At 56.6% G+C, this 25,543-nt stretch overlaps 1 protein-coding gene across 7 annotated transcripts in view; it reads right to left on the bottom strand.

The window, feature by feature from the left end:
• Positions 1–1,410: 1,410 nt before the first annotated feature.
• The window catches only part of PRDM11 (PR/SET domain 11), a 90,010-nt gene continuing 65,877 nt past the window's right edge, over positions 1,411–25,543 (bottom strand). For 4 of the 7 annotated variants that reach the window (XM_053899804.1, XM_053899805.1, XM_053899803.1 and 1 more), the window contains 3 exons: positions 16,660–16,847; positions 11,844–12,470; positions 1,411–10,655 (listed from right to left, as the gene is read on the bottom strand). In XM_053899804.1, coding sequence (XP_053755779.1) covers positions 8,491–10,655; positions 11,844–12,470; positions 16,660–16,847 — 2,980 coding nt within the window. In that variant the 3' untranslated portion in view covers positions 1,411–8,490. Of the gene's footprint in view, positions 10,656–11,594; positions 12,471–16,659; positions 16,848–22,026; positions 24,277–25,543 lie in introns of those variants that run through there. The other 3 variants (XM_053899807.1, XM_019470193.2, XM_019470192.2) reach the window with 3 other exon arrangements.

A 25,543-nucleotide genomic window follows, 5' to 3' on the forward strand; every position in this document is an offset into this window, starting at 1 on the left:
GAATGGGAGGTCCTGAGGCAGAAAAAAGCTTGGTGAGCCTGAGGAACAGAGAAGGGAGGTGTGCCTGGAGCCCCGGGCAGAGGAGGTCACAGGCTGAGGCCAGGAGGTAGGCAGGGGCTAGACTGTGCAGGGCCATGGTCATGCTCAGGCCCTTGGATTGAACTTCAAGGGCAATGGGAAACCACCGGAGAGTTTTAAGCAGAGAAGACGCCATGACTAGACTTGTGTTTTCAAAAGATCACTGTAGACATTGTCACATAGCAGCCCCTCGGGTCTTTGGGCCACTAGTCAGTGTCCTGCGTCATCTCTCTGAGGTGAATGCAACTTGTCCTTTGATTCTTGGAGAGGGAAGCTAGGGAGCAACTGGAGAGAAGGGGGAAGGAAGGGAGTGGGCTAGACTTCATTGTCTTACCACATCCTCCAAGCCCGGCTCGGGGGAGACCGATCTCACGGCCAAGTGCAGGTAGAGGATCTTTCCATTCCTTGCTCTCCAGTGATGAAATCATTAATAGGTTCCAGATAAGACCGCCAATGAAAGTCAAATCCAGATGGCCAGCAATGGAGTGTGGGCTGATGCTGGTTCCCCTGGGCTGGATAGGCATGGACAGCTTATGGCCCTTTGCTCCTTCCTCTCCTATCCCCCATCTTCTGGGAAAAGAAGAGAACCAGAACATTCCATGGGCACTGTGGGGTGGCGTTCACAACAGGAAGCCTCTGAGTGACCAACTGAGGGGACCTGAGTGACCTGAGGGTCACAGCCTGGGAGGAAGATGGCAGAGATTAAGGAAAGGGGAGAAGGACGGCCCCTGAAAGGAAGCCAGATTAGCGGGGAGCCGAAGCTGAGAGTAGGAGAGCTTAGATCCTCTTTAGAAGAAATACAAACACTTTATCTATGTCTTTACTGAATTTATGCCCATCTTTTCTCTAGAACAATTTGGGCAAAGCATCGCTTACACCCGTCCCCATGCCAGTGCCGTTAGTGAACCAGCGGGGGAAGACCCTCCCCAGGGACCAGGTGTGCAGGTGGAGAACTGTGCAAGGCAGTTGGAGAGAGCATCAGAGCAACAGTCTGTCTGCAACCGCTCTGGGTGTGCTTCCTCCCAGAGTCTCTGTGGGATAAATGCATGCGGGGGCAGGCCGGTTTATTTTAAATGGTTTCGGTTTTACACCTCCTTTTGGCCAGATAGGTGGGTGAGGCATGTAGGTTACCTGCTGGAAATGGACTTGACTGGGGGAAAAGCGAGAGAGGCAGGAAGGGGCTTAGAGGTCTCTTCTAGTACCTTCCAACCTGGCAGCAGCAGGCAGGCTCGTATCCTGACCCTGGAGCCTTTGAAATAGGACCCGTTCTGGATGGCCCAGGGCCCAGGCCCCGGGATGGAGGCAAGGAGGCAGAGATTCGACCTTGGTGAGTAAATTTAAATGCTTTTATTAACAATCTTCTTACATTACAAGGATAATATGACAAAAGGAAAGTTTCTGCGTACATATTATGATAAACCAACATAGCTCTATTTGTATCCAGTGTTCTAGGTCCCGTCACACAGGTACTATAAAGCGTAGTCTGCAAAATAATAACGTCAAGAGGTTTTTTTTTTTTTAAGAAAGAAAGTATTAACATATTAATATGTGTGTGATAATAGACTCCTAAGTATTCCCCCCCCCACCTTAGTTTTCCTTTGTGATTGAAATGAATCGGTTCAGCAGCGTGGGGGTGGAGAGAAGGAGAGAGACAGGGCTGAAAAAGAGCAAATCAGACCTGCTGGCTCTTCCCGAGAGACCAAAGTGGAGACGCAGGGGCGCCCGAGGGCAGCCTGGCCCTTGTCTCCTTGCAAGCAGTATTTACTGTAACCGGCTGTCCTCGCCTGGACGGAGGCACGGTGCCCGTGAGGCCCATGGTATGCTCTCTCTCTGAGGTACAGTGCATCGTGGATTGCTACCCGGGGATGCCCACCCCTGGCCATGGGTCTGACCCACCACCGTGGCAGGAAGGCTCGGGCCGCCCTGGTCTTTCTGGAGGCACTGGAAGGGATTCCGAGACCCAGTGGGCAGCCAGCTGTGGCTCAAGGAGACCCAGGCAGACGTGGAGGGGCGAAGAGGTGGGCATTGGCGAAACAGACCTGCCCCAGACCATAGGTGTAGAGGTTGGGTCTGCTGGAGACTGAGGTACGTTGGTAGATGGCAGGGAAGAGGAGGACGTGGGGTCAGAGGAGGCTCGGGGACAGAGGTAAGTGCCTTTGGAGAGCCGAAAGGCCTAGGCTGGTCTGGAGGAGAGGGGGCAGCCGCTGGCTGTCTCCTATCACCTGCAGCCCTGTCGGCCCCTCCTCTCCTACCTCCAGGGAAACGAAACGGTGGAGAGAAACCCGGACGCTAACGGGCTCCTGATTTGGTCGGGGCCACACAAGCCCTCGGTGGCACTGCCGGCTGCACCAGCGGCCTCCCCAGACGCCCCAGACACACCTTCCCAGCCTGGGGCGGGAGCAGGGATAAAAGCCAGGGAAGGCGTCCTCCCCAGTGGAAGCGGATAAGCTCGGGGCATCCGGCTCAGCCGCTGCCTCGAGTCACAGAATCGGAACAGTGTACGTGAACTAAACCTGCCTGTTACGGTGGCGGTGGGCGGAGGGGTCACGGGCCTCCACGCGGGGGAGGGGAGAGCGTTGTCCTGAGTACAGCCAGCAACAGCAGCTGTGCAAACCGGGCTGAGCCGAAGCCCTGCTTGTGAACTTGAGTTTTCACTGAAGCTCTGGGTGCGGGGGGGGTCTGCCGCTCCCGCCCTTCTCCGGCGCCCCCCGCCCTGGCCGGAAAGCCTCCACGTAGCGGGCAGCACTGGCTGGTGATGTTCACGCCGCCTGCTTCACCCCTGCAGCGCCCTGGCAGACAGCGGTGGAAGGGGTGAAGGAGGCGGGGGGCAGCCGCACTTCAGAGGCTTGGCCTCTAGGGGTCAGCAGAAGCACCTAAGGGGGCAAGGAGGGCATCCTCCCTGGGCCCCTCTGGGTCCAATGTGCACCTTTCCGGTTGCCACCAGCGCTGCTCATTCCTGTAGGGGGAGGGCATTAGGGGAAACTGTGCAGTGGTCCCTCCACCAGGGCCCAGAGACCACGTCCCAGGGCCAAGCAGCAGTGACCACCTAAGCGTCGGAGTGCAGGGGGTGAGGGGGGGCGTGGGGGGCACTTCGGCTGGAGCTCAGAGGGCGAGTATCTCCTTCCACCTCAGCCCAAGCCTGCGGTAAAGGAGAGAAAGTGCGCGGAGAGGGCAGAGGCCCGGGGACTCTCCTGTCCTGCACTGTGGGCAGGAGACCCCATTCCCGGCAGACAGTGCCCTCCTGGCTTCCACATCTCCCCCTGCAGAGGCCCTGCCTCCTCCCTCTTTGCACAACACAGCGACAGGCTTTCCCGTTGCTCTCCCAGCTCTCTATAGACTCTATTTTTATATCTATTTAAAACATAGAAATGTATAAATATATAGGATATTATTTATAGATATATAGACGTGATTTAATCTCTTACTCTGTGTGTATACGTACGGCATATGTCCATATATACAATATATATGCTGTAGCATTTGTATGATACACTGCACATACCCCCTGCTTCCATGCGCTCTCCTAGGGAGACTGGATTGCATAGGTATTTCCAGGGCAACACCACTTGAAGGGATGGGGGGGGGTGGGGACAGGGCGGAGGGGGGAAAGCCAGATGGAAGAGGAGGGCTGTACCATTTTCCTCCCAAAAGGGCACTTTTTTTTCTCCCTCTGGCTAACACACAAGGATCACCTCAAAGGCTTCTTAAAATATCACAGCTCCATCCACTCAGCGAAAGGACCCTGTGAGCAGAGACCAGGAGAGAGGTCTCCCTCCAAGCAGAAGGGCCCCACGTGTCTCTGGAGGAAATCTTCCTTCCTCAAGATATGAGGAGGAAACAAGGCCAGAACCCACGACCCAGCACAGAACCCATGACCACCCCCAGGAGGCTGGTGTCTGCAATGGGACCGTCCCAGGGTCCCCTGCTGTCCAAACACGCCTTTCTCACCTAAGGAGGCCTGGCCTCCCTGCTTTGGCTGTCCCAGGCTGACCTGGCTAGGGTGGCCCCTTGAAGGGGTGAGGGGGGCGTGAGGTCCAGTGTCCCCGGAACCCTCTGCACCAACTGGGCGTAGGACCTAGAAAAACACAAATTCTAGTTGGAAATCAACCCAGACCACATGCCATCACCAGATCCAGATCCAGAATTCCTATCCCTAGAGGGGATGGGAGGGAAAACACACGGGGAGGAATCTAGAAAAGAAGTTCTACTTCAACCCCAGGCCGCCTCCTGGACCCCACGGGGCTCAGGAGAACAGTGGCCCCACGGCCCAGCTGGGCCAGTCCCATAAGCCATTTCTGTCTCGCTGCGACCACGTTCGGCATTCTACACGTCCTTCCCTGTTTCCTCCTTCTCGGGATCACGTCCAAACAAATGGCAGCTACTTAAACGTTACCTTAAATAATTACAAGGTCCTTCCTCCAAATGACAGGGTTGACATAAGCAAGTCAAGGACAGGGGGCTGAGCAAGACAACTCAACATGGAAACAGGTAGCGGGGCTGGGGCGAGACCCCCACCTGCCCTGGGTTCAGGGCCCAGCACCGCGGCCGGCCAAGCAGACGCCCTGCAGCCCAAGCCCGCTCTCATTCTCAAGTGAGGATGAGGAGACAAGAATGTCGTAGGCGGCCGTGGACAAAGTAAAAATAAAAATAAAAACCTGGTGTTTTGGATGCCTGGACTCTCCTGTTCGACCGGGTGGGCAAAACGTGGGGATTCTGATGTGGCGAGAGCTGTAGCCGGGGCTGGGCTACCCTCAGCTTCCACAGATACTGGATGGCAGGGGGTGTCTTTGTCCTCCAATAGAGGAAGCGAACCGTGTTAATCACAAGGGCTTGTGGCGCCCAGGCTGTGCAGTGTATCTCCTGGGCACACACGGCCATGAACCTGAACTCACTTCCCACCCTCCTCTATGAGCCAAAGGAAATCACTCATCGGTCAGCCCAATTAGGACAAGTCTCAACCCCGGAGACAAACATGTCATTCTAAGCCAGTGGCTGAGCTAAAGGGCTCTGTCTCATCTGAAGTGACCATATTTGGGATACAAGGACTGCCCGGCCACAGCTTTTTATACCCATCAAAGGGAGATCAGGCTAGCTGAGCCTGTGGTTCCCTGGGCGAGACCCTGTGGGGGCCCGTTCTCCCGAAAGTCTTTCACGAGGAGGCGGGAGAGTGGCAACTCCCATGTTAGAAATCACGCGCGACATTCACAGGCTGGGAGCACGGAGCCTCCCGGGAGCATCCAGGTTGAAAAAAGACCCTGTGTAAATTGCAGTGGGCGTGTCACCCAAATTGTGCCCTGGTTACTTCCGGTCCCAAGGTAAAGTGGCCTTCAGAGTGCCTCACACCACCCAGGCCTGGCTGCATTCAACAGAAGCCATGAGCACCCGGAGTTTTAGAGCGCCTTGCCAGACTTCGAGCACCCCCGGCCCCCGAGAGAGCTCAACCTGCCCCGGGCGTGGAGCCTGGCCCGGCAGGAGGCCACCCGCAGTCCCCGTGCTGCTGGCACGCGCTCGTGCTCCTAGCCCAGAGGTACGTCACCAGCTCACGGCAGATGCTGGCGTAGGCCCGAAGGATCTTTTTCCCCGTCTGGATAAAAATCGGAGCTAATTCGGGCCATGGCCTCTTGAAACAGTCACAGCCCTGACCAGTCCTCAGGCAGTCATCAGTGATTCTCTCTTCCCGGTTTTCAAATGAGTGGTCCAGGGGATGGCTCCCAGTGTAGTGGGAGGAGAGGAGCAGAAGGGGAAAGGAGAAGGTCTAAGGCAACTGGTGGCTCGAAGAAAGGATCCCAACCTACTTTTGCCGGCCCCCACCAAGGTTCCCCTTGCCAGCCTTCTCTGCCCCCAACCCACCTCACTTAGTCCGTGTGATGTTCCAAGAAAGCTCCCACAGGCATGATAGTTTTTGTGTGTGGCGGACAGAATGTCCGGGAGGGTAGGGTGGAACCTTGTGCTTTGCAAGGGCATCCCACTTGACCACGAATACTGACCCGGATGGGAGGAGCGGCGGAGGGCGGGCGGGGGGCGGGGGTGGGGGGAACACATCAGCTTGAAGCACGGACATGGTTTGAGGCTGGGAATTCCGAAGCCTCAGAAAGAGCTTTGGGTGTTTCCTTGCTAGTTTCTGCTCTCTCCTTGTTCAGAGGAGGGTGGGGAAGTACGAGGGACTGGGAAGGGGGCCAGGAGAGGGGGTGGGTGGTGAATGTCACCAGGCAGGGGTGCATTGATTTGTTGAACAAGGCAGCATATGAGGCCTGGCAGTGGGACAGTTGGAGAAAACCGGGTGGTTTTTTTTTTTGTTTCTTGTTTTTTTGTTTTTTTTTTTTAACATGCTACATCACTGTTGAAAACAAACGAAAAAGTTTCAAAAATAATATATAATATATATATATATATAATATATTTATATAATGAAAAGCTATCAACTAGCAGCAATGATTCTAAAGTTATCTTAGCACCAAGACCATAGGGGTGGGGGGAGGGGACGTGTGGGGAGTGAAGGTACGGGCAGGACAAGGAAAGGGGAATGACATGTTCAGTGTTGATGACATTTCCACTACGGTTCTCAACAGCGGCACGAGGCCTCGGAGACAAGCTAAACCAAGAAGGAAGGAAGCCACCACAGTTCTACGTCTGAGCCGAGCAGGTTGGAGACACGGGGGCCTGGCCTGTGGCCCGATCACACCGTCCTCTGCCCACCCTCTGCCGAGTGAGAGGACCTGACCACGGACAACGCAGATCTTCCTTCCTCCCCCAAACACGACCTGCACCCACAATGTAGGATCTCTGCATATCAGATACGCATAAATCAGATGTGGAAACATGAACAGAAGTTTGTAACAGCTCACGCACATTTTGTTTAAAAAAACTCCCTTGCGAGGTATACTGGTAGTTAAATGAACAAAAGAGCATCGATCAGACTCCTCTAGCTTAAAACCATTACTTGCCCCAGGGAATAGGCAAGTGGCTATTTCTAAAGCTTATATTGTGGTTGTGTGTGTGTGTGTGTGTGTGTGTACGTGCGTGTGTGTGTGTGCATCTGGTGTGTGTGTGTGTGTGTGTGTGTGTGTGTGTGTGTGTGTAGGCTGCTGCCTTGAGAGTCCCGTCTGACCTCTTGTTTATTCCTTTTCTTTAGGACATCTCTACCCTGTTCAAAAAAGGAGGCATTCACAGGCATGGATGCAAGGCCTGGTTCCCCACTGCCTCCTGCCAGGCTGAAGGGTTTATTATCAGCCTTGTCACCAAAGAAGGCCTCCATGCCTAGAGACCCTCCTCGGAGTTAAGCACAACCCAGGGCACAACTTGCATTGACATCTCCTGCCACTGAACTATAGCAGGCATTTGATTACTAAATGCACAAAAAAAATACCCCCAACACATCATATGATTATAAAGACAGAGCATAAATAATTCATGTAAATTGAATACACACTCTCCATCGGACTTGCTTTTAGCCAAAAATCGCTGCCCTATGAGGGTCTGGACTTCCTGGCTCTTCATTTCCCCCAAAGTCCTGGATCTGAATGGAATTATATTATTTTACCCCACACCACGGGAGAACAGGAATGCAAAAAAAAAATTCCCACCCCACCCCTCCCGCCCCCCAACACACACCTTGTCCCTTCCCCACGATTTCAAGCTCGGTTGTAAGGCAGTTTTGCCTTCAGTACAACAGGTAATATCTTCAGGATCCAGGGGGCTGGAAGGAGGGAATCCAGAACCCAGAGACGGGAGAGGCGACAGAGGTGGGGAGTGGTGGGTGTCACAGTTTGACCGACACGTTTGTTTCTAAGACAGTGAAGGAACGCTCAACAGGAAACGAGTACAAACCTCTCAAGCTGAGATCAGGGGGGACAAGGGAGAAAGTCACACACACACACCCCCCAATCCGGATACACCACCTGCCCCGCTCCAAAATCAGAGATGGGACTCAGCTACACCAGCACGTTAGCGAAGAGGCCAAGAACCCCCGTCGTAAACCAGACGGGAAAAGAAAAGGCAAGACAGAAACCCAAACCCCAACCCCTCAACCCCCAAACGAAAACATAAAACGAAACAAACCACCTAAAGGTGATGACAGAGACCCGTCGTTTTAGCTTAGGCTGTTGGTTGGCTGTTAGGTGGGAACGCGTGTGGCCCCAGCACATGCTTCCGTGAGTGAAAACGGCTGCCGGATCTTGTAGACCAGAGTCGGTTTCCAACATCGTTGCTTTGTGAAAGCTCCCAGTGGCTTCTGGTGGATGCATCACCTCGGTTCTTAAAAATTTTCAGTGTGGGTTTATATATATATATATATATATATATATATGCATGTATATATATATATATAATATAATATATATTTATATATCAAAGCTTATGAGTATAGATTAAAAAAATATTCAACAGCTTAGTGAACTCTGTGACGCCGGCCCCCTAGATGTCCGGGTAGAACTCTGACCCGTGGTCCACGGTCTGCAGCACCGGCTTCTGTTCCAGCGCGGACATCCTGCTGAGGACCTCGGCCGACAGCGCGTAACTGTTGCCAGACTTCTCCTCAAACCAGCTGTCCAGGGCTCGCTTGGCGTCGAAGCTGGCGATGGGCGGCCCGTTCACGGCGATCGTCAACAGGTCGCTGAGCTGCTCCAGCGTCAGGCGGGAGCGGTGGTTTTTGCGAACTCGCTGCAGGGCGTTGCGGCCTTTCTCGCAGCAGGCGGTGGAAGTGGGGAGGACCTTGAGGACCTGGATGACCTTGTTCAAGAGCGGGAACCTCTGCTTGTACTTGCAGATGTGGCCGATCAGGTCTTTGAAGCCGTTTTTGGTGTAGTAGTCGGCCTTGAGCTCCCGCCACTCCATCAACAGGCTGCCCCGGGGGTCCAGCCCCTCCCTGCAGACGTCCCGGGAAAAGGTGGGGATGGCCTCCAGGTGCTCGAATATCTGCACCATATCCTCCTTGCCGTAGCTCACGAGCTCCTCGCTGTTCCTGGGCCAGGCGGCCAGGTCGAACACCTGGCAGGCTTTCACGAAGATCCGGCTGCGGGAATCAAACCTCTGGGCCAGGATCACCTGGGTCTTCTGGCAGATCTTCTCCCTGACGGACTGGAACTTGGCCTCGGCCACCCTGAGGTTCTTCATCGCGATCCCGTTGAAGCTCTCCCGGAAGTTCTCCTCGAACTCCTGCAGGTACTCCCCCGGGGAGTCGGCCAGCCGGCTGATCTCCTGGATGGCCTCCTCGATCTTGTCGTCCACCTGGGACACCAGCAGGTACTCGCCCTGGAAGACGTAGGCCAGGCGTGAGAGCACGGCGATCACGTCCAGGAGGAAGTAGATGAGCTTGACCGACTGGTAGTCCATGAGGAACTGCAGCAGGGCCAGCGCGATGGCGGACGCGTCCGCCCGCTGGGTCTGGCTGCTGACGTCCTTGAGGTGGGCCACCACCTCCAGGTAGTCTTTGATGAGGGCGTTGAGGACGTTCTGCTCCCCGATGATCCACCTCACGGCGCGGATGTCCCCCAGGAACTCCGTCTCCTCGCACAGGGTGGCCGCCGTGGACCGCAACTCGCACATGAGGCGCGGCGAGTAGCGGTAGAAGCTGAGCAGCTGCTTCAGGTTGTTCTCGAGCTCCTCCAGGCAGGGGAGCTCCTTCCCGCTGATGGCGTCCAGGATCTCCAGGTGGGGCCGGTGCACCATGAAGGGCAGGCACAACAGCCAGGGCAGCGTCTTGCGGATGGTCATGAACATGCTGGCGCGCAGGCTGGCCGTGACGTGGGCCCCGTCTATGCCCAGGCCGACGGTGGGCTTCTCGTCCTGCAGCCGGATGCCCAGGGCAGAAAAGGCCCGGTCGAGGGCCTGCAGGTAGCTGTCCGTGCTGGAGAAGCCCAGCTCCTGCAGGGACAGGAACTCCGTGGCCGGGGGCCCGTCGCTGCTGGTGTACTGGACGTAGACGGCCACCGTGTCGGCCAGCAGGTCGTCGCTCTGCCCGTCCAGGATGACGCTGAGGCAGGGCGACTGGCGGATGCGCTCCACCAGGTCCTCGCGCAGCGCGCGGGCGATGTGGTGAATGAGGACCTGGCAGTCGCCCTCGTTCATGTACTGGTCCACCACCTTGAGCTCGCACTTCCGCAGGAGCTCGGCCAGGGGCCGGAAGTCCAGGTAGGGCCTGCCCTCGAGGGCCAGGTGGTAGGCGGTGTTGAAGAGCAGGGTCATGTTGCGGCACATCTCCTCCGTCTTCTCGGGGTGCATACGCAGCTTGTACAGCTGCAGGCACTTCTTGTGCAGGTTGCTCTGGCTGTGCAGCTTGATGGTGTGGATCTTGAACTGCTTGGAGCCGATGATGAAGGCCGACGTGCGGGACGACTGCACCGTGTACTGGCGGCAGACGTGGCACCACATCTCGTTGAGGGTGGGGGAGTACCGCAGGAACCAGAACTTCTTCAGCCACTCCTGCTTAAAGCGCCGGATCCGGCGCCCGGCGGCGGACGACATCTTGGAGGGCTCGTCGGCGGCGGTCATCATGTCGTTGGAGACGGATTCGTCGGCCGAGTCGACCTCCGGGTCGTCGTCCTCCAGGATGGCGGGGCCGGACACCATGCTCTCGGAGGCTGCAAGACAAACGGGAAGGAGACATTTGAAGGCCCCGGGGGCGAACACAGCGACTTCTCCAAAGCGACCGGGCACGCGGCCCCAAACAAAGGCGCCACGCTGCGTGACCCGCGAGCCACGTGCTACGACGGACCGAACCCCGGCCTAGGATTTGTTTTACAGGCACTCTCGCTATCCGCGTGTGGCTTCTCCTCTCTGGCGGTGGGTGGGGGGGTCACCCCCCAGTGGCCACCCCGCACCGGGCCGCCGGCCCTCACCCTCCACCAGCGGGTGCTCACGGAACCTCATCTTCCCCATCGACTGAGCGGCACGACCACGAGAGCCGACCTGGCGGAGAGAACGAAGCACGTCGAGGGTCCCCGAGCCCCCCGGGGCGAGGACGCGGGGGCTCGCTTATCCCAGCGGCCAGCGTGGTCGGGGGCCGGCGTGCCGCCCTCGCGGGAAGGCGGCTTGCCACGGCCCCCGGGGCTATTTCAGGATCAGAATGCAGCTTGGTCAAGACGCATGCTTCGAGTATCTGAAACGCCTCACTCTGCGCTACGGGATGAGGTTAAAATAGGAAACGCTACGTAAATGCTGGACTCAGCTGCAGCTGTGTTCCGAGAAAACCTTGCCGGTTGTCGACCGAGTCTAAAGATCCCAGCGGCCGACAGAAAAGCACCGAGGCGTGCAGCCACACGCCCCCGCATCCCGGTCCTTCTAGAACACTCCGGGCAGGGGAGATAGGACCGCGTGCGGCAGAAGAGCGATTCGGGAAGAGAAGAACGAGGCTGTGTTCCGGGACTGAGGTCAACAAGGCCGGGAGCTCTCCCCCACGGGGTGCCCTGCTTGGGACTGGGGAGAGAGAAAGATGGGGTTTAGAAGTTGAGCGTGGGGCTGAGACACCGGTAGGCCCACTAGAGAGAGGCAGCGGGTCAAGAACACAGCACACACCCCTCCAGCAGTGGAACTTCCTTTATTGACGGGGAGGATACAAGGGCATGACGCGAGGCGTCCCGCTGGAGCTGAGAAGCAGCCTGTCGGGGGCAGGCACCTGCGGGCAAGGGCCGCGACCGGAGTCCGCCCCCCTCGTGACACGCCTCAGGTCCCCCCGGGGAAGGTGGCTCCAGCAGAGAGCGCCAGGCCACCCTCACCCTGCCCACCGGGCGCCCGTCCCTCCGGCCACAGTCTCATCCACGCCAACTTACCTGCGGGGTCCGAGAGCTCCGGGAGCTCCAGGGCCTGTGCGGGCAGCACGGGGGGTTCAGGAAGCTTCCCAGACTTAAGCATATCTAGTTCGGCCTGGAGCTCCCGGACTTTCTTCTTTAGGCGAATACAGTTAGGGCAAAAGGACGTGGTGGGGAGCTCGTGAGGGTCGGACGCAAGGGAGGCCTCGGCGGGGCTGTCGGCCTTGAAGGACGAAGGTTCTTCTTCTTCATCCTCCAACGGGCCTGGTTCCTTGGAAACCCCCTGGGGGATCTTCCAGTCCCCTTCCCCCTGGGTCCGGCCGACATTCTGCACGCCATGTGACACGGTCATGGCGCACCGACTGTAGGCCTCGTCCTGGTACTTGGGGACTTTCCTGATGACCAGCGAGGTGCTCAGTGCCAGCTGGTGAGCTTCCGCCTTCGCGGACTCCAGGGAAGCCTCCAGCACGTCCTTGAAAATGAGGTCAATCTTCTTCTTCTTGGCCTGGGGGTGCACATCCCCCTCGTCAAAGCCACGCTTGTAGGGACTTTTGCCCTGTCTCAACACGGGGAGCGGAAGGGGACCCCTCAGGTCTTCTGGGTTATCCAGAGCCTGTTCAGACTTCTCCCTCTGCAACCTCTTCTCTCCTAGGAAGGAAAACCAGGGCGTGAGGAAGGGGGGAAAAGCCCCGACGTGGAGAAACCAACAGAAAACAAGGCACGCCTCCTATCGGGAAAGTCACTTGACACATCCCTCTGGAATCTGGCCTTGTGGGGCAGGTGTGACACGACAGGGAGAGAGAGGCGGGTCACTCAGCGGATCACGGGGTCTAGAGTGGGATCCCGAAACGTGGGCCGAACTCTCTAAAAAGACCACGCGTTGCACGGGAGCCTTACGTATACACGCGGCACATTTACAAATGGAGGGAAGGCTGTAGGGGAGGGCAGTGGGAAGTTCGGTAACCGTAGAAGATGACACCCCCACCGATCAAACCGGGCGGGTGGGCGCGCACCTCAGAGCTCAGTGCGTGTGGCTCCCCGCCCTCCAGGCTTCTCGTCCAGTCCTGGCAACTGGAAGACGGCTGCTTCGACTTGGTAAAAGGTACACACGAAACACGGAGTCTGCTCCTTCCGGCTCCCTGGCTGCCCCGAGACGGCCCCTCGGGGCAGAGACCGACCCACAGCCAACCATCCTTTCTTAACTCTCCCAGTGATCAGAGGACGAGGTGCACGGAAGGGAGCGTGACCTGAACGTCTGTGGTTCTCCCACAACCGAGGCGGGGGGGGGGGGGCGGGGAACGGGAAGACGGGGCCCCCCACAGTGGCTGATGGCTCCCGGGCGGGCAGCCTCCAGCAAGACAAAGAGGGGCGTGGCCCCACTGACCCAAAGCATTCTTGAAATATAGCCGTGTCTCCTTACCTGATGATACAAAGAACGCTCCCTTTTCTAGCTCTTTCCATCACGTGACTGGCTTCAGAGACGTTGCTGAGCTCCCAACAAGAATTTTAGCCTGATTCTTTGAAACGGCCGCCACAGTCTCATAAATTGCTATAGAAGGGCGTATGCTCCCCGGGGGTTGCAGACGCTACAGGGGACCCTCAGAAGGTCTCCTGACGGCGGCCTGTGGGGCCGGGGAATCTCAAAGGGCTTCCTAGATAGAGGCGGGGCCCTGGGAGCTGACTCCGAGCAGTGACTTGACCTGAATGTATGTTGCGGATGGATTTCCAAAAGCCGTGTTTGCTAAAAACCTCTGAGTGGAGCGGAGGCCAAAGGATCTCTGGGAACAATCCAGAAGATCCATGCTATGCCCGAGCCCTGGCTCCCCGCAGCCGGCAAGGGGTGCCGTGCCCCGGCCCGTGTATGAATCCAGGCTTCCGACGGGTAACAGCACAAAAGGGGGTAACCTAATCAGGATACCCCTCTTCTGTCCTCGCACGAATAACATTATGTTCAGGGCCCCTGAAAGTCAGGTGGCTCTCACAGCCTATATTTTTATAACGACCAAGGAGCAGAAAGGGTGGACGTGAACACTAACAAATGCGACACGTTCGCGGTACAGATCAGCTATGACACTTGCCCATTTGGAATCTCCAAACGTCAAGGGCCACGCTTTCACTTCTCACAGACCAGTCAGGCGGCAAACAGCTTATGTCGGGAGCTCAAGGCTATACATCAGCAGGGAGTCCTCATGCGTCTCTGCTTAAAGACAAGGTCATTCAAATCTCCCAGGATGCGTGGGGGACTTCTTCGGACTCAAGGCGCTCGGAAAAATCTAAAGGCCGAGAAGGACCTTTCAGCATCGTGGAATTGATTTCAAAGCCTCCATTAAATATGGGGGGAAACACCACAGAGTGAATCGGTGGCTCAAAGTGGATCAAATGACACAAGGTTTTTTTGAATACACCTATCCGATGCATCCCGCTCTTAAAAGATCTCCACAAAGGCATACTTTAAACGGTCTGCAGGAAGAAGTTTCTGGGCTTCAGGTAACGTCCCTACTTAAGAAGGACCAGTAATTCATGATCTGGCCTTTCTCAGGGCTCCAGCCCCCAATTACAAAGGAACTTCCTCCCACGCAAGACCCTCGGTGACTGAGTGTCGGGATCCCCTTCCCGGAGCGGGGCTGGCCCACCAATCTAAGATGCCACTAAACTGTATTCAGAGCCTGCCAAAGCTGTAGGCTACAGAGACGTCTACACAGCTAAAGGCCACTGAGCTCATGACTGCTCCCAAGGGCTTTAGGATCAAGCCCACCCGCAGCTCTGGCCCGGCCCCACGGTGCCTTTCAGTCTCCTTCCTGTTTTCTACTGCTCAGCCTGGCCAGGAACAGCCACTCCTTCCTCCTGTATCTTCACAAATCTTCACGTATCTCATCTCAAGCCTCTCTGCTACGCCTCCTTTGAACCACTCCCGAGAGGTCGCTCCCTCCTCCGAGCGTTCCCCTCGGATCTCGGGGCTCTCTGAGGATGATCGCAGCTTGATGTGCTTTGGAGAAGACACTGGGTTGGGGGTGGGGGTGGGGATGGGGGAGGATATCACGAATCCAGGAGAATTTAAGAAGATTATGGCCAAGGGACAGAACCTGTGTCCTCAGATAGGACTTCTCTTGGTTTTCTTTTCTTCTGGTGATAGGACGATTCTTTTGGAGACTTCTTGGCCGTCTTCATTCCTGTCTTCCCTTATCCATTCAACAAAGATGTATTGCGCATCAGACACGGTTACACAAGGTCTCTTCAGAGGTCAAACGGAAACCAAGGGAATCTCGTCATAGAAACCTGCCTTCCCGAGTGAGATCGGCATGTGGCCAACCCCCGGTTCCGAAGAAGACAAGAGGTGAGTATGTCGGCTGGGTCTCCTCACCGCCCCCCCAATCACAGATACCTTTTACCAAGTCAGGCAGCAGCTGTGCATTCAAGGTCCACAACCCGCTTTGTTCTGTTTTGTTTTTAAAAACAGCCTTGGGGCGCCTGGGTGGCTCAGCTGGTGGAGCGTCTGACTCTTGATTTCGGCTCGGTCATGTCTCGTGGTCATGAGATCAAGCCCCGTGCTGGGCTCAGCACGGAGCCTGCTTGGGATTCTCTCCCTCTCTCTGCCCCTCTCTGCTACTGCTCGCTCTCTCTCTCTCACTCTCCCTCAAAATAAATAAACTTAAAAAAAATTAACATAGCTTAATTGCCATGGGCCACCCTGCCCCCTTTCTCTCTTCTCCACTCATACTCCATGTGAAGATTTATCTCCAATAAGTAGGTTGGTCAGGAGCGTGGCATGGTGGGGCTTGGGTATAGTCCTGGTTCCCGAGACCAGATGGACTCTGGGTCTTTGAATGCTTTCCCTTAATACAAGAAATATCCCCCTGAGAGGAGCTGGATTCACCAGTTTGCCTGGGCCAGGCTGAGGCTAGAATAGAGAGGCAAAGGGCTAGGGGCTGGGGGGTATTTTAAGCCACTTGCAAATGACGCATTTAAATGGAGCTGGATGGACATCTCCCCCACCAGGCCACCACCCACACCTAAGGTCACCTTCCCACCTCCCTCCCTGAGAAGAACTGCCTTCTTCTAATAGAGGTGGTTCATTCACAGCGTGTGATCGGGACTTTCAGGAATGAGGCCAGGAGGAAGCTGGGAAGAACCGAGTTTGGTCTGGGAGGCCGTATGCCATCGTAGGTTAGAGCTGAGACCCTGGACTAGGACCCTGGACAGATGTGGATGAGAAAGCCAGCAGTGCCCTTCCTAGCCCCGTGACCCCGGGTGAGTCGCTGTATTCAACCGATGCTCAGTTTCTACATTGGTGAGCTGGGGGATAATCAGCCACACGGGATGGTCAGCCTTAAAAGTTTCCAACCGAGGGCTCACAGTGGTCAAGGTGGGCATTGCTCTAAATGGGCGCATTACCCAGCTAATTCCCACCGCACCCTTACGAGGTAGGTGAACACCGCAGAACCACCGCTGGGCACGCGGTAAGCACTTAGCAAATGTTAGTATCACTGCGACAGGGACGGGTTGTAGCACCTTCCCATCAGTTTGAGTCGGAGAAAGAGGACCAACTTTGATTACACTTATGCGCTTGGCTTTGGGGCCCTGTCTCTCTCCCGGATACTCTCTGATGCCTGCGCCAGGGTTTCTGAGGGAGGACGGCACCCTGGAGGGTCTGCGGCCCCGCCCAGAGCCGCGGCTCACACGCAGACCGTCCGTCCCCAGCCCCGCGTCCCTCTGGGTCTCCCCGTCGCCGCTGGACTGCATTCCCCAACGGTCTTCTCAGGAAGCTCCCAGAGAAGCACTCCTGGCCTCCCCTGTGTTTGGTTTGCGGGCGTGGCCCTCACCTCGGGTGGGGACTCACCTCTGGCCAGATTGCGGTGGATGGTCTCCTGGGACATGCTGTGCAGACGCTTCATGTATTCCTTGCTGTACCAGACCCGGAGCCGCTCCCCGGGCCGGATGTCCCGGCAGGCTCGGAAGTAGATGCGCTCGCTGTGCTGGAACGCCAGCAGGTTCTGCTCCCTCTCTTCCCGGGAGATGACCACGTACCTGGGGGCGAGGGGGACAGGTAAGAACGCACGGGCCACTCGGTGGAGGTCAGAGGTCCACAGGCAAGGGGCGTGCGCAAAAGTCGAAGGACGGCTGCCTGTCCGGGATCGGGACCCCAGCTAGAGCCGGTCCCTCGTCCCGACGTCACAGTTTTGTGCGACCTCGAGCAAGCCTCGGACCCTCTGAGGGTCTCTGTTTTCTGAGACTAGGGATGACAGCCGCCCTGCCTACCTCCCACGTACTGGTAACCACAAAATTCAACACCAGATATAAAAACGATTACCAAACCGAAAGGCCATGTCGTTCGCTCTTCGCTAAATTTTAGCCACAGGGACCCCCAGACACCTGCAGGCCTCCGATGGCGCTAAGTGTGGGATTCCTGGACTGTTTCCAGGATTTCACGAAGCCTAGAAGAAACAACCCATGTGACAACGGCGCCCTGAAGGCCAATTAACAAATGCTGAAGATCAACGTCTTTAAAAAGTGGGTGCCCGATGCTGACAGGAGACGAAGGGAAATAAGACCCGAGAGAAGGTTAGCAACGACTAGAAACTAAGACTCAGAGACGCTAAGTGACTCGCCTGAGGTCACACAGCGAACAAATGGGAGATGGAGCTTTGAGGTCTGTGTCTTTCCCACTAGATCTCGCGGCTCCCCTGTGGGCATGTAAAGCACCAGCAATGCCCAGATAACCTTTAAAGTTCTGCCAAACCCTCAGAATCTCTCCCTTACCCCCGCTCCCTGAAATGACATTTCCAACATCCAACCTGCCGCCTTCCAAAGCTGAGATGATGTAACACCTACAGAGAAGCAGAGGCGGAGAGATCAAAAGGACAAGAGGAAACTGGAGTCTTAAGGATCCACACCACGCGAGCATCCAGGAAATGCGTCATAAAAAATAAACTTCTTTTGCTCATGCTATGGTTTGTCTCAAAAGCCAGGATAGGAATCAAAGTCGGACTGACCGGCATCGCCCAGAGAACGGTATTTGGAGCAGTCCAGGGTACGCAGTCATTCATGGGGAAAAAACCCAATGGGTCACGAGCAAACGAAAAGCACTCAGCATCACTCCAAAGGAAAGAAACGGCAAGTAGCACGTTGTCTCTTTGGCACAGATTTCTCTCCCTCTCTCCCTCTCTCTCTTTTTAATGATAACATCCACATTGGCTAGAAAAGTGTCTCCCAGACTACTGGTGGAGAATAAGTGGGCACAAGCCTTGGGGAATCAAATTGGCAATATGGCCTCGTACACCCATGTTCACGGCAGCATTATTCACAACCGTCTGCAGGTGGGAGCGACCCATGCCCGCTGATGGATACGTGGATAAAAGGAATGTGGAATACATATACGATGGCTATTACTTGGCTTTAAAAAGGAAGGAAATTCCGATATATGCTGTACCGCGAATGAGCCCTGAAGACACATACCAAGCGAAGGGAGCCGATCACAAAAGGACAAATACGGTAGGATCCCATTTATATGAGGTCCTTGCAGGAACAGTCACATTCAGAGACGGAAAGGAGAACGGGGGTTGCCAGGGGCCAGGGTGGGGAGTGGGGGGACGGGGAGTTCGCGTGTAATGGGTATATAGTTTCAGTGGGGGAAGACGAAAAGAGTCTTGAGATGGATGGTGGTCACGACCCCGCAACGCGAGTGAAATTGATGCCGCTGAATTGCATACTTCAAAAAATGGTTACAATGGTAAATTTTATGGCATGTGCATTCTGTCGCAATTTTTGAAAAACTTTAAAAAGGACCATAAGATGCAGACCGAGTAGACGACTCGGCATACCACCGCCCTGGCTGTAGCATCGTTTACAATAACGCAAAAGCAGAAAACACCGAAACGTCCGATACCAGAGCAACAGCTTAGCGAACCGCGGCATATTCGTACGATGGAATCCCTCATCTATAGAAAAGCGTTTTCAAGGGATCTTTCATGACTCGGAAAAAGGGCCCTGATAGGATGCAACGTGAGAACAGGAGGGCTGAAAGCTATCTATTCAATAGTTCCAACCACGCTCTAAACACAAGCCTTGGTAAACTACTTGAAGGAAATATACCAATGCTTTAACAGTGACTGGCCATTACAGGTGGATCTACTTTGTAAGTTTCTCTGTAATTTCCAAGTTTTCCTTATTAAGCAATTATTACAGTTACCCCTCCCCCCCCAAGAAAAGACACACGAACTCCACTTTCAGTACTGGTGGCGGTCGCGGTGGCCGCCTGCATTGTGAGTCTATGTTCCTGGCCCCTCGGGCAGAGCACCCTGGAGCATATCGTGCCCGTTGTCACAGATAGTCCCCTGTAGCCTCCGTTCTTTCTACTCGCAAGGATAGTCCCCTGTAGCCTCCGTTCTACTCAGCCCTGGAGGAGGCCGTGACCTTATAAGGGGAACCACTAGAGTCCAGGGACCAATCCACCTGACAACAGGCGGCAGCACAGACCCCGGGGTTGCAGGGCTAAGGCCAAGGGAGGCAGCAGTGCAAACATGAGCGCCGGCTGCTTCACCCGCTCTGAGAGAAGCAGTCGTGAGCTCCACCCTGCCAGGGTCACACGGGCAGGATGCATGGCGCTTAGATCCCCAGAACCTGCTTGTGTCCAGAGACTAAATCAACGCATCTGTGTGCTTGTCGGCATCGGACACGAGCATCGGTCTCCCTGAGCCGTGAAGACAATACCGTGATATCCGCGACGCCCAGGCGTGCCGCAAACCAAGAACTTGGGGGGAAGGAGAAGAGGACCCCTGGCCCAGGGCGGTCTTTCCACACGGACACTTCTGAGTTGCAGCTCTCCAGCTGCAGGGGTCTGCTCTTCTCTGGATCTGATATTCCTTCTGAATGTGCAAAATATTTTCCAGTCCCCAGTTTAGTGAGAGCCCGGGGTTCAACATCCAAAATTAATCAGACTTGTGGCTAGCATCGAACAGAACTGGGGTAGACCCAAACTTTCCTACTCCTGGATTCAGAAGGCAAACTGCTCATTCACCTGTCTCCTCACAAGAATCACCTGAATCACAGAGCACAAGGAAAGACACGCTCTTCTCTGGTTTGGCTGTGCAAACAATCATCAAGCTCTAAAAGCTAGAATTACTTTCTCTGGCATCAATCACAGTCTCCCAAAACAGATCAAAATTTGTTCAGCACCTGGTTGTATTTGGTCGTTTTGAGATATAATATCTATGGCACCTCTCAGCGAATGGTAACAACCCACTCCCCCGAGGTGTTCAATGGAGGCAGCTAAGTCTCAACACCAATTACCTGGAATTCACTCTCCCTCTTTTAAGTATTTTGCAGTGACACCCAGGGGTTTAATCCACTCCCAGAATCCCGTTCCCGTACAACAATCCCTTCATGCAGAACCACGCCTGTCCCATCTCATGGCTGCAGACAAGCAAGAGCCCTCCCTGGAAGACAAAGCTTCTAGGGAGCGAAGGTCCCTGTATCTGTTGAGTCTCCAGGTCACTACCTCGTTGGAGAGAAGGCACAGAGTATGTCGGAAGGAGGGTGGAAAATGGCTAGCACAGGGCACTCTACGAACGCAAGAGCTCATCTGATAGCTTTTCAAATCAGACCCACAGAGGTGACAACCTTTGAAGCAATCGAGGGGGTGGGTGGGAGCGGGAGCTGCTCTCTGGACTGAAGTTTTCATGATGATAATGGATTATTTTTATTCTGAGCTCCTTGCTGGCTTTGGGAATTGGATAGACAGGCACTAAGACACCACTTCTTAGACCTCACCCACTGTGCCTTATCAAATGCACCAGATTTTCTAGCTGGGACAGGAAATGACTATGGGTTTCAACGGAAGAGAGAAAATAACCCACGGGGCATCCATTTTGTTGGAGTGGGGGCAGACAAAGGCCAGGCTCAGACATTCCTGCTCAGGGGGTAGGTCTCTGACGGAGAGGAAGATGTGCCACTCACGGAGGCAGGAATGGGAAAGACTGACCGAGAAGAGGCAGGGCTCTGTTTTCTCCCGTGCATTTAGGTCTCTGAGCTGGGCGGGTCTTTGGGTCATGCACCCACCCACCAGATGGTCACCCAAACGCTGACAGAACGTCACGCAGCCAGCCTTGAGTGCGGCTGGAGGCCTCGGACTCTTAGGCGGGACCTCCCCATCTCAAGCTGAAATTGGCTGCCCGTTGCCTTCCGTCCACTGGCCTCAGTTTCCCCTTCCTGTTTTGATGTGCTAGACCCATAGTCCCCCACTGAAGCCTAGAAAAAGACTCTAATGAAATTCCATCAGAAGTTCATAGGCTCTTCGTCTCTCTGTCCCCTTTGCTTCCAACTTGATCTCTTCCCTCCCCCGGACCAGAGGGAAAGGCCAGTCAGCACCTACACCTTGCTGGAGAAGATCCTGGGCCTGGTTTCACAGGATCTTTGCCTCTTGTGGAAATCGAGTAATTTTGATTTCCATGGTCATCCTTTTCGGCCGAGAGCAGAAGGGGAGGACCTGGATTCCAAGAGGTCAAAGGCAGGCTGGAACTTTCCAGAGAGGGGACAGATCCCTGGTCAGGACGTGGGGGTTTCCTGCTTGGGAGAAGCTCTCTGTGTGACTGGCAGTAAGCCAGGGCAACTCACAGGTTAGGAGGCCCTTGTCTTCTAAGGAGACTCCCAAAAGGACCCAGAGGAGCCACTCTGGTTACTTTGAAAGCCTCAGATCTCTGTGGGCAGGGTCTTGCCTGTGACAGACGGATACTAGGATCTGTGGGGAGGTGTCCAAAAAAAAAAAAAAAAAGGTCACGCCTCAGAGTGGTCCCTGAAGTACACTGGCGAATGGATAGCCCCTGACCATCTGGAGCCTCCTGCCGGAAATAGTGACTCCCCCCCACCCCAGGACCCCTAACTTCTTCTAGGGAACAAAAGGTAAAAATTCACTTAGCAACATCTCACTCTCACTGTGCAAAGACTTTAATAAAATACAGCTCAGTGGTTTCAGACGTGGCTGTTCATCTCGCTCAGCTCACGGGTTCCTTTCTTTTCCTTACAGGGCTAGCCTGGTGCCGAGTACGGGGCATCTGAGTGCTTCCGGAATCCCGGAAATGGCAGGGGCACTCGAGCCCCTGTGGCCAGCATGCTTTCCCTCCATCATCTAACCCCTGCTCTGGGGGCCTTGAGGTTTTCACAGGAAGCGAAGAAAGAGAATATACACCAAAGAAAGATCCTGGAGACTGGGTGTGTTCCAAGTGTGAGATCAATTTCTTTTTATTGCCGTCTTAACAAAAATACTTGGGAAGGCAATCTTTGATTCCAGCATTGGGAGGGCAGGGGAATGCCAGGCAATAATCAAGCCACTGGGCTGTCGGACTGGGGACTGTTCAGTTTGGGGGTGGCAGGAACCCCCAGAGGACCACAGAGTGGGGCGATGGAGGCCGAGGACACGGGGACCTAGCGGTTTGCCCTCCGAGCTCTCTCCCTGGGACCAAGCTTGGTCTGGGTTCAGAAGCAGCACTCCAGGAACAGCCACAGCAGGCACTGGGTACGGCAGTCCTCCCAGCCCCCACTAGGGCTCTAGGGGGCAGGCGTGGGGGAGATAGATGGAGGGCCGGCCGGGGGAGGGGAGCTTCTGCTAGGGTCAGCCTCAGGCCAGGGAGCAAAGAGGACACAGAGCCGAGCTACAACCTGGGTCAGAGCTAAGCTTGTGACTGCCTCCCCCACCTCCCTCCGGGACTCGAGGAACCCGGCTCTCCCCCCACACTCCGAAATGAAACATGAAGCTAGAGATGTGTGTAGCTAATGCATTTGCAGCCCAAGCAAGCGGAGGCGAGGCATGCTGGAACTTGGGTGGCACGGGAGCCTTGCTGGGTTCTTATAGACGCCAGAAGAGGAGTCACCTTGTGGGTGCTGAGGCTTGGGCCCTGCCTCTCCCCAGGCCCCCACCCCCCTCCCGGCTGTTAGCCTTAGTGCCAGAGCCGGGTGGGTGGATTCACCGCCCGGAGGCTGCCGTTGCCTCCCACCGGCACCCAGGAGAGCCGAGGCGTGGGCGGGCGAGGCGCAGTACCTCTCCCGACTCCCGATCTGGCCTCTGACAGGGGAGCTGGACAAATCCGCAGACCTGGCTTCCAGTCCTGGCGCCCCCCCACCCCCACCCCGCCCCGCCAACTAACTGTCGTGTCACTGATCATCTAGGAAATGCAGGTGATGGCAGTAATAACGTGACAACGATACCCGGCTTGGCTGCCTCTCCGGCTGTCCTGAGAACCCACTGAGACCACACACCTGCAAATGCAGGGAAAGCATAAGGTGCTCTCTCTAAGAACTCCGGGGAGTCTTCGCCTTCCTCCGACGCCATCCCCTTCCACAAAAGGCAAGCACAGCAGCTGAGCACACGCACCGCAAGGGCAAGCGGAAGGCCAAGGCAGGGGCACCACCCGCCGCACTCAGAGCCCTGGGGAAGGGGAGGACGCACCCCTCCCGGAAGGGCTGAGCTCCCCCTGCCCGTCCTCAAGCTTCGCCCCCTTCGGAAGCAGTGGAATCAGGGCGTGGGAGGCAGCCGTGGCAGCCCTGCGGTCGGCAAGCAGGAGTCCATTCAGGCGCTCCCCCCTCTTGCTCCCCTCTTCCCCGCAAGGCTCGCCGCCGTGGGTGCGGACCAAGAGGAGGCTGACGCCCCAGGGCAAGCAAGCATCGGGCAGGTCGCTTTCCCTGCATCTTCAGCATCTGCCGAAGACGAGGGAGCGGGGCTCAGTACACACTCTGTTGGAGCCCAGGGCAGCTGGCCTGCACTCGGGGAGGAGGTGGCCGCCTCCCCAGCATCCTACAAGGGTCATTGGTCCCGGACACGGGAGACTGGCTCCCGTCGCAAGGCCAGGCACCCGTCCCCCCACCCCCGTCTCTCTTCCTCCTACTGGAGACTGGCCGGGTCAGAAGGTGTGCTTTCTCTTCCGAGACCTGGTAGTCCGTGCGGGGGCTGGCGCCGGGGGAGCCTGCGGGGGCTCTGCCGGGGGGGCCTCGACCTGAGGGGTAGAGCCCGCGGGGGCTACCCCGTCTGGCCCCCGCTGAGATGCCTGGACCCCGTCTCGGATCTCCGTCAGCGTCTGGCACACCTGACCGACGCGGCCGGTCAGCTCCGCCACGGTCTGGCCGATGGAACGCATGCTGTTCGCCATGTCCCGGTGCACGGTCACCAGCTCCTGGCAGAACTGCTGGAGGACCTCGGTCTGCCGGACGTAGGCATGGAGGAGCTGCCAGTCAAGGCCTGTGCCGGGCGGGCTGGGGTGCGGCCGAGGGGTCCTGCAGGCAGCCTGGGCCTGCGGTGAGGGCCGGGATAGGGCCTCTGGCTTGGGGCCCACCATCTCGGACTGGTCTGAGGAGGACGATGAGCGGAGCAGGGTAGGCCTGGCCAGGTGGGCCTCTTCCTCTGGTGACCGCTGCCGGGGCACCCGCAGAGGCTGCCTCGAGGGCCCCGGGGCCTCCTCATCTTCATCATCTTGCGGGATAGAAACAAAGAAGGGCAAATGATTACAACAGAGAGAAAGGGGGCGGCTCTGGGCTTTGGCCCACCACCCCCCCCAAGTCGCTCTATAATCCCCCTGCCCGGCCGCCCCCGAGTGTAATTCAGCACCTGCCTGCTCCCCTGCACCGGCCCACAAACACCTGCTCCCCAAATCCCTGAAGGTGTGTGGGCCCGGCACCCCGGGGGACAAGGGTGAGCGCTGCCCGGGCCCCCTTCCTTTCACGGGAACAGCAACACGCTTGCGGGAGGGCCCAGGTCGGGGGACTTGGAGACACCAGTCCCAGTGACAGCAAGTCAACTGGCTCGCTCACTTCGTCCCTCTGTGACTCAGTTTCTGCAAAGATCACAACCGCTCTGTCTTGATCTACCCAGCCGCTTGCCCGCCTAACAGGGTTGTCAAGAAAATGAAACAAGAGAACGGACACGAAGGAGCTTTGCAAAGCCGGAAGAGTGACACCCGCCAAAAGGCACTCGGAGTTCTGTCTGACTCGCTTGGGCCACCTCGTGGCCTTGCTAGAATCTGCAGTTTTAAGTCGGGGGGGGGGGGGGGGGTGGACAGGCCCCGGGGCAGTCTGGAGTCTGGCAAGGGATAGGAAAGGAGTGACGCGGCTGGAGGGCACAGAGCAGGAGAGCCACCTCTGCAGCCGGTCCTGATGTTCCCCCGAGACCCCCAAGGCGGGCCGCCCAGGGAAGAAGCATCGCTCTCACCCAGGAGCGTCTGAAGGCTTGCAAGGCACCACCACACAGACGGCCAGTCACAGGGAGGGGCTGGGCCCCTGCAACACCCAGACCTTGGCTCTCTTGTGAGCAAGGTTATGAGCTGATTCCCACGGCAGGAATAAAAAGCATGCAGGTTCCCTGCCTGCACCAGAGGGGCTAAATTCAGAACCACCCCCCAGGGGAGGTGACCGAGAAGACTGACTCATCTTGTCCCCAGCCGCACACATGCATGCCTCCCCAGGGTCCCAGGGCCTCCCTTTGGGCTGGCACGAGAAGAGCCCAGTGATTCATAACCGCGCTTGGTGGGATAGCTGCCAGCCCCCCAGGGATCCCAGGACACCCGTTCTGGCGTGGCAGGGCTGGAAGGAGTGAGCGGGGCCGAGGCGATGGTGCTTCCCCCCCCACCCCCCTTTCAGGGCCTCCTTCCACAGAGCCCCTGGCCTCGTGCTGTAACAGCTGGTTGACCGGCCGGGAAAGGGGGGCCTGGCCAAGTCTGCGGTGGAGGGGTCCCGGGCCCCCT

The sequence above is a fragment of the Panthera pardus genome, unplaced genomic scaffold (assembly GCF_024362965.1).
Source record: "Panthera pardus isolate Hobbes unplaced genomic scaffold, ASM2436296v1 HiC_scaffold_12, whole genome shotgun sequence".
In the NCBI taxonomy this organism is placed as follows: domain Eukaryota; kingdom Metazoa; phylum Chordata; class Mammalia; order Carnivora; family Felidae; genus Panthera; species Panthera pardus.